The sequence below is a fragment of the Camelus bactrianus genome, chromosome 18, assembly GCF_048773025.1.
Source record: "Camelus bactrianus isolate YW-2024 breed Bactrian camel chromosome 18, ASM4877302v1, whole genome shotgun sequence".
Lineage (NCBI taxonomy): Eukaryota > Metazoa > Chordata > Mammalia > Artiodactyla > Camelidae > Camelus > Camelus bactrianus.
The window spans coordinates 47,179,720-47,188,704 of NC_133556.1; the positions used below are offsets into that span (position 1 = coordinate 47,179,720).

Consider the following 8,985-nt stretch of genomic DNA (forward strand, 5'->3'; position numbering starts at 1 on the left):
AACTCAAAGAACTCATTTGACCCTAGCTGAAAGACTGTCCGAAGAAACTTGGGAAGAGAACAATCATTACGGCAGTGACAGCTGCAAGGCAAACCAGTATAAAACTAATGATCTTCACACGTCAGGTGGGAAAAATACAAGCACTCATGGAGAAGCATAAAATACCACAGTCCTTTATCGTAACTATTTAGTAACCTTGACATAGCAAGGAGGATATTCATTTATAAATTGTACTCCTCTCCACAGATATTCATGGGGTGAGAGGGGTGTCATCACTAGGGCAGGGCTGCTAAACATAGAAGGTGGTAACTTGAAAGTATTAGGGACTGTTTGCAAATGGAAACTGTTTTTATGTATTAATTTTTGGTAGCATTAATCATGTTGTATCCTACAGTGGTGTTGGCATTTCTCTTGCATGCACACACTGAATTACTGAGCAGCACTATGCAATGTGTCTCACACGCTCTGGCACTTCCATTTCATACTTCACAGTTTTAGTGTCACTTTGAGGTTTGAAATGTTTCACAGTTATTTGCTATATGTGGGTGCCAAAAAAAAAAAAAAAGTCAGCCTATATCACTGCAAAAGATACTGCAAGAATAGAAAATGGTTAAAGTCAGATGAGAATTTCTGTCCCATTAGCATTCAGAACTCTATCAAGAATCAATTTACTTTTTATCAAAATCTAATTTATGTTCTATAGATGCATGAGTGCATGCAATTATTTTGCTCACTGCATACAGTTATTATAAAGTTAAATATAAACTTTTATTGCTGTAGATAAGATTCTATAATTAAAAGGAAACTGAAAATACCATACATCTTTTCTAGGCTACAACTTGCCCATATGCTCTCACATAACAAAGCTGAAAGCTCAATTCAGTCACCTGATCTAATCCAGTATAAATATTGAGTGAATTTCTATGTATATATCTTGATGGGTGTCTCAATGTGTTAAAGCAAATCTATTTAAACAAGGATAGAATAACATATCTGTCACAAATATAAATGCATTAAGACTCATCGGACACTGAACAATATACTGATCGACATCTACAAATAACGACAGGCATTTTACCTTCAATTTTTCTAAATAGACACTTGATGACCTATTTCTGCCTGTAGATTATTACTTGGCATGACTCCCCCACTTCACATGCCACCCACACGCAGTTTGGCATTTCACCACCCAAATACTGCATGTATTTTTTATTAGCATAATCTGTCCAGTAGTGAAATAAAAATAAATAAATAAATGAATAAATATAATGATAAGCACAGTAGGACACAAGAAAGGATGCTTCTCATACAAGAGAAGCACTTGTCAAAAATCAAGCACTAAGTCAAGGTTTATCCTCCCCCTCCTCTTGTCTTTCCAACTGCACAAGATGCCTCCTCAAGTTTAAATGTCTGGTTTGTTTCATTACAAATGGAAACTGAGAGCCATTAGTAAGCATGAAAAAGCAAAAAGAGAAGTAAGCAAATACAGACAGACACTCAAGTAGTGACATGCTTAAGCATGCTCTGAATAAGTTTTAATATCTGAAATTATTTCTTTCTGACACTTTAAAAGAATATTTCCTTTGTAGGAAGAGGAAATTTATGCTTAAAATGTGGCTATCTGAGATTACAAAAGTTACCCTAAAAGAGGGTAACTTTTCTATCTAGTGCTTAACGAAAAAACAAATAATGAGTAATACTGCTGAACATATTAAGAAAACTACTAAAAGTTCAAAGGGGCTACTCTAGTTTCAAATATTCCAACAGGAATCCAGGTAATCCTGAAAGTGGGTGTGTGGAGACAGGGCCAACCTCCACAGAATGGACCATGGGCATACAGAAAGCTGATTGAGATAGAATGCTAGCATGGTCTCGATTGAGTTTCCAACTTAACCTAAACTCTAACTTGACAAGATCACACTAAAGATGCAAAACTATTGGTGTATTTTACATTTGCAAATTTCTCTTTAAATGATACACAATTAAACACTTAGCAGCTACATCACTTAAAACATACAACTTCTTTGTTGGGAGGATAAATGTAGGCTACTTAAAAAGCAATAATGTTACACTATTAAAAAGATTTTGATTTAATGTGGTTACTTATATTAGCCACTTGTATTGGACATTCTGACTCTAGATTTACGGTAGACCCAAAGTACTGAAATTGCATAACAGCCTCATGAAATTGACAAAAAGTTCTCAAAATCAATTAATTGTAATTCATATTAAAATTAAAAATTAACACTTCCCAGTGGCAGGTTTAGAACTAGGTAGGGGGAGGAAGTGGAAGAAATCGATCACAAAACACACGCAAAACTTCAGAACTATCACTACTTCCTCTTAAAGGGTAGGCAAGCATTGGTTTAGACAGCACACCAAGGCCTCTAACTGTGGTCTCTAGAGAGACTATAGGGCCTTCATTTATTTAGGAACATGCTGCTCTTTGTGTATCAATCGTTCTGTCAGATGCCAGGGGGTTAACAAATGCTAGAAAATGTATGATCTGCACCATCCATAGAATTAGAGAATAACACTTTACGTAGAAAAAGAAGTCGAAAATAGGTACGTATATGCATTACTGGGACATTGTGCTGTACACCAGAAATTGACATATTGAAACTGACTTTACTTCAATTAAAAAAGGCAAAAGAATCATATTTAAAAGTAACAATTCAGAATATTCTTGATACTACCAAAGGGAAAATGACTACTATTAAAGGGAAAGTTAGACTAATGGTCAATTGTTGACTACCTGAGATGGTTCCAATAAAAATGAGAGAGAATGCATAAGATTCTAAGTCTCTAGGACCCTTTCCCTATTTTACAACTCCACAGTCACAACTCCTTACACTAACAGTGCCTTTCTTGTGTATAAGCATAAGATGACAGTTTGTCCCATTACAGACAACGTTACCTTGGTTATTTGGACAAGGTGGAGTCAGCCAAGTTCCCCATTAGAAATTTACACTTTTTTCCTTTGTATTAATACGTATCTTTTCTGATGATTTGTTGAGATCTTTATAAATTTGCTATTCCTCATCAGACTTCCACGCACTAGTTTTACCATTGATGATTCTTGCCTGAATCTACTATTAGGAAGGTTACTAAATGGTGATTTTCTATTTTTATCACTCCTACTACATGTATTAGTTAGCATTCTACTGCAAGGAAGAGCTGTCCCTTCTCCACCATGTATGTTTGCATACATGTGCTGGTGTGTTCTTCCAGCATAGTCTCAATAGTTTCCATTTTATCCTATGGGTTATATTCTACTAGTATCATTATTTGGAGGCACAAATACTCCCAGATTTAGCCATGAGAGCCCCTTCAAGGACTTCTTTGATCTTTTGACATGACACAGGGGTCTTTTGAAATCCAGATCTGACTGTGTCACCCTCCACCTGTTCAACACCCAATCCTGGCCACAGCCCACACAACCATGACTTCTGCTGTCAAGCCCCCTCCCACCTCAAGGCCTTTGTGCAGGCTGTTCTCTCTGCTCAGAACACTCTTCCCTGCCCTTTCACCAAGTTCCCTCCTGAACGTCTTTCAGGCTCCAGCATCCATTCTTGGGGGTGCACGTTGGCCGACCCGTTGGGCTAGGTTTCCTGGGTGTGTGCCTCACGCTGCTTTGCACTCACATCATTCACTGATTCATGTTGGGCTTCTGCTCCAGACTGAGCTCCCCGAGAGCAGGAGCCGTGCCAGCTCACGCACTGCTGAAGCCCAGCATTGTGCTGGCACACCCTCTGTAGACTCCTTTGTGAATGTATGAATGAATGAATGAATGAATGAATGAACAAATGAATGAGTAAACTGATTTTTCTCTTCCTTCCCGAGGCCTGTGGTAGTGGAGACACGCCCAGCAGATGATCCTACTGCCCCCAGCAACCTATATATCCAGGAATGAGTCCCTGGGGTTGGGGGTGTGTGTTAGGAATCAGTCTCTGCACACCCTCCCCTCCACAGTGGACACAATATTGTGGTCATGACATGCCTGTGTCTCCCAATAAACGTGATCTTACCCTCTGCTGTCATCTTGGATTTCTGGGGGAAGGGGAGGAGTGCCGAATTCCTGGATGCTTACTGACGCCCCCCAAATTTCAACGATCCAGTACAACATCAGGGAAGTAGCACAGACTTTATTTCTACAGCACATGGCCACCTCTCCCCCAGCAGCCTTGGGAGGAGGGATTTGGGGACTAAGGGGCTTGCTGTAAGAATAAGGCATTTGAAGTGGGAGTGAAGGGCCAGCTGTGGGTGTCTCAGCTAAGCTGGTCCTCATACAGCTTGTGGAAACAATCACCAGCAGGGAAGAAATCCCAACATCTCTCTTGGTACAGACCAGCCCCCACTTTCCTCCCCACCAACCCTTGACCCCTAACCTCACCGCAACTCAACCCTGGAGCCCCTGCCACATCCAAGTCCCCAGCTCCTCCTAGATGTTGCTCCAACACCCAGACCTCAACTGCAGCCGTAACCCCCAACCCCTGACCTCATCTTTGTTTATCTTCTCACCCAAACTCAGACTGAATCTCAGCCCCTGGGAATTCTTCCCCCTCCAGACCCTCAGGCCCAGAACTCAACCTCAACCCCAGGAATCAACCCAGGTCCCCATCTCCCTCAGCCACAGGCCTGCGGGAGATCCATTCCACACATCTCGTCTGTAGTAGGCTCCCATGCGGCATGCCCGGCACCAAGTGAGAACCCGACCCCCAGGAGCTCATAGGACCTGTGTTACTAGGTGGCTGTGATGATGCAGAGACCTAATGCACTGTCAACACTGATATCCAAGTGTTGCTGTTACTATGATCGTCATGGTTATTAGTCCTTTCACCCTCAGCTCCAGCCCAGACAGAGTCAAATCCTGGCCCTCATGAGCTCAGACTTCCAGCCCTAACCCACCCCAGTTCTTGCTCCCAAAACCCTCTTCCCCCACTTAACCCATCTGTGTGTTTCAGCCCCACCCTCGCAGAAGACAGACCTCCTCCTCCACCCCCCAAAGTTAGGTCCTGGGCCACAGCTGGGGGGCCGGGGCCAGGAGGCAAGGGTCCACAGATGCTGGGATACTGAGCTCTCCAGGGCTGGAGTCTAGGACACTAGGTCTCTTGAAGTCCTGGACGACCGTCATGATGATCCCACTGGGATCTGGAAGTGGCATCCCTGAACCTAGGTGTAGGACTCAAAATATTTAGCCTGATGAACACTCATCAGTAGCTTTTCCTTGGAAACTCCTGCTGTACCCAGGATTCACCCTTTAGTTGCCAGAGTATGTTGATGTTGTTGGGGGGGGTGGTTAGATGGGAAGGCTGGAGTGGTGGTCGGATATTGTGGGGAGGGTCAGACCCAGGATGCAGCATCAGTTCTGGCAGGGGCAGACTGCAGGGTGCCCTCTCTCGGAGATCATCTCAAGTATTTCCCCACTCTCACTCTCTGTTTCCAAAGCCCAAGTTCCGTTCTCCATCTGACGAGGGTCCTTGGGGAACTGCGGATGAGGGGCAGCTGAGCCCAGGGGTACTGGTCCGCTGTGCCAGTGGGCCTCCCCCCCGCACACCCCAACTTGAGCCTCCCGCAGCCACCCGAAGCCCCCACCTAACCGCTCACGCAGGTAACAGGGCAGGCTGGAGTAGGAGGTGGGCAGAGGTGGGGGTTGGGCAGGGCAGGGGGTGCTTTGGGGGCTGATTTTCCCCACCCCATCTCAGAACCTTCCCTCTGGAACCCAGCCCTCCGGGAGCCTGACCAGCCCCCGCTATTGTCCCCCATGAAGGAAAAGATGAAGAGAAAGTTGAGGCCAGCTGTGCTGAGGACTCACACCTCTGATCGGGGCTGGGGATGCCTGGTTGGGGTTGCGGGGCTGAAGACTAATAATGATGACAGGTGACATTTGTTGAGCAACTCCTCTGTGCCAGACACTGACCTCATGTCTTTACATGATATATGCCTTCACAGAAGGAGATAGATAGCACAGAGTTAGACATTGTCCCCCATTTCAAAATGGGGAAACTGAGGCACAGCGGGGTAAGTAGCTTTCGAAGGTCATAAACCTTTGAGGAGGCAGAGGCAGGATATGAACCTTGGCACTCCAGAGTCTTAACCAGGGCACCTTCCTGTCCCCTCCTCTCTTCTGCTGGATGGGCTGCTGCTCTGCCCCTATGGCCCCCCCAGGGTTGTGCCCTTCTTGTAAAGTTGTTCAATGGCTGCCCTCTCCGGATCCACAGCACAGCGGCTTCGACACACCCCTCCAACAAATGTGAGCATTCAGGAGAGTCTCAGAGTATGTGATGGGGATGGGGAGGGTCCTTAATGGAGGTGCAGATGCAGGGACAAGGGGAGGGTCTTAATGGGGTTGGAGTGGCCGAGCTGTGTTGTGGGCAGAGCCAGGGGTGACAGTTGGGGTTTAAGGATCAAAGATGGGTAGAGTGAAGATGAGTTTGAGAGTGAAAACCAGAAAAATTAGAGTTTGGAGGCCAGGAGTGTCAGATAAGGCAGAAAGGCCAGCGTTTGGAGTACAAGCCTAGGGACAGATGGACCCCATTTACCTCAGTTGCAGGTTAGTGGTAGAGAGGCTAAGATCAGCGTATTGGGGTCAGGAGACTTAGGGATTAGAATGTAGCTGAAAGGGAAAGTATTTGGGGATCAAAGATGTGGAGACAAGGTCAGTGAAGGGTAAATGTTAAGGAAACAGTATAAGAATTTACTTTCTGTCACACTGGACAGAAAAAGCTATACGTCAGGGCATCTGAATTTGAGGATCAGTGTTGAGATAGGAGTAGCATTTAGGGAGCAGACTGGTGAGAAGGGGGGATAGAATTTAGAGGGCTATTACGGGAGGCAAGTTTAGTGTTGAGGTCAGAATTGAGGAGACAGAGGGTCAGGATTTGTGGGTCAGAGATGGAAGAACCAGCAGAACGGGGGAGGTCAGAGGCTGGGGAGAATGAGACCGGCTCCAGGGAACAGGTCAGGGTTTGAGTTCAGATTTGGGAAAACAGGGACTGGAAATGTCAGTGTTGGAGGCAAGTAGAGAATTGAGGGTCAGGGCTGGGAACAGAGTACCCGTGTTTGGGGTCAGATGAGGGGGCCTGGGAGGTCCTCGATGATGAGGCAGGTCCCAGCATCTTCATATCTGTTCCCCAAGACCAGCACTTAGTCCTGGGAGCTGAGAAAGGCATTTTTATTCTGAACCGAAATGATCTGGAGGCCACGCTGGAGATGGTGAGGGCCAGGCATCACCGCGGGTGAGCCAAGGGTGGGAGGCTGGAATTGGGAGGTGCTGCGGTTTTACAGGAGCTGTCTCCTCCATCGTCTGCAGCTCTCTTCTAGCCCGACTACCTGGGTGTTCTCCATCAACCATGTCCTCATGTCTCTCTCAGGTCTGGCTGTGGGTTGGTAGGGATGGGTTGGGGTGGGGGGGTCAGAACTTAAGGAGTCAATGGTCAGGGTGTGGGAGCTAGCTGGGCACAGCTGAAAAAAACACTTAGGATCCCCTTCCACAGAGCCCACAATTCAAATCCCAGACACGTTTTCAATGTAGGACTTGGGGCAAGAGACTTTGGCTTCCCAAGCCTCTGTTTCCCCATCTGTACAATGGGGCTCACAATACTGCCACGTCTCAAGTCAGTTTTGAGGTCATTCCTACAGTGAGTTAGTCTTTACATTTCTTTGATGGTCATATGACAGTCCTTATCCCACACTTTACTTAACTAGAGTGAGCGAGCTGTATGTTAAAATTTTGTGTCATTGTTTTAGAAACGCTTTGTGTAAAGAATTTCTCATTTGTGAGGAAACACCAAGCCAGATAGGATTTGTGAGCTCATTAATATCACATGTGGGATGAGAAACTTTTACAGAATCTCTAGGTATGATTCTTCTTAAACTTTTGTACTATGTGTAACTTCAGCTGACTGGTTAAGTGACCATAGTTTCTCATGTGACTACAGGCACCACTAGTGTTAGGAACGTACTTATTTTACTCACCATTGTTCACCAGAGCCAAGCACACTGCCTGGCCTCCCGTGGGAATTTAAAATATGTTAAGTGAGAAGGGAATATATACAGGTGCTTGAGATTTAATGGCTTGGGCATTTCAAAGGGATGTGGCCCAGGGAAGGGATGGGGAAAGCTGGGAGTGTGCAGTGCCCTATGAATTCCTGCTTCCCCTACCTAAACACACCCTGCAGGAAAGACCCCCCTCCTGTATTCTCATAGCAACCTGGGCCTGCTGGAACGGAAAGAGGCCAGAGCAGGAAGCCCCACTGCTCACATCAGTGCCCACCGGCTCCTAGCAAGGTACGAGACCCCTGTGGAACCACAGACCCCGCTAATATCTGATTCCTGCCCCCACCGCCCCCACTCACGCCTACCTTCTTCTGCAGAAAGAACATGGTCTCCACTAAGATCCAGGATACCAAAGGCTGCCAGGCGTGCTGTGTGGGTGAGCGAGAATCTCGTGGATATTCAGAGGGGAGCGGGGCCAGGGGCATGACTTGGACTGTAGCTAGTGAAGAGGGTTGCAGAATTAGGGCAGGGTGTCCAGAGCCCGGGGAAAGATGTGTGGCCTTTGGGGGCGCGGGACAGGGGAGACAGGATTGACCCTAACCCATCCTTCCCCACCTCCACAGCGGAGGGCGCTAGCTCCGGGGGCCCGTTCCTGTGTGGGGCATTGGAGACATCCGTGGTTCTGCTTCAGAGGTAGCAGCCCGTGAACAAGTTCCTGCTGGTCCGGATAGGGGGCCTGTAAGCACTGGGGACTTTGTCAGGTTCTGTGGCGGGGGCCTTCCACTCTTCTGCTGAGAGCTCTTTGAAGTCGGGCTTCCACCCGAGGTCTCTTCCCAATCTCCCCAAGAGCCCGCTCTCCTGGAGGCTCCTCCTTCTGAGGCCCTCCGGTTCTTTAAGCCCCGCCCTTCGCCCCGGGCCTAATTCTTCTTCAGGCCCTGTGCCCCGCCAGGTCTCTTAGGAGACCCTGTTCAGGTTCTTGGAGCCTCT

The 8,985-nt window shown here is 46.8% G+C and overlaps 1 protein-coding gene across 1 annotated transcript in view; it reads left to right on the forward strand.

Moving 5' to 3' along the window:
- The window catches only part of LOC141573952 (mitogen-activated protein kinase kinase kinase kinase 1-like), a 640,645-nt gene extending 631,660 nt beyond the window's left edge, over positions 1-8,985 (forward strand). Inside the window, 6 exon segments of the mRNA XM_074346855.1 lie at positions 6,169-6,253; positions 7,139-7,215; positions 7,313-7,373; positions 8,181-8,289; positions 8,376-8,434; positions 8,622-8,985. Of these exon segments, the coding sequence (XP_074202956.1) occupies positions 6,169-6,253; positions 7,139-7,215; positions 7,313-7,373; positions 8,181-8,289; positions 8,376-8,434; positions 8,622-8,695 (465 nt within the window). The 3' untranslated portion in view covers positions 8,696-8,985.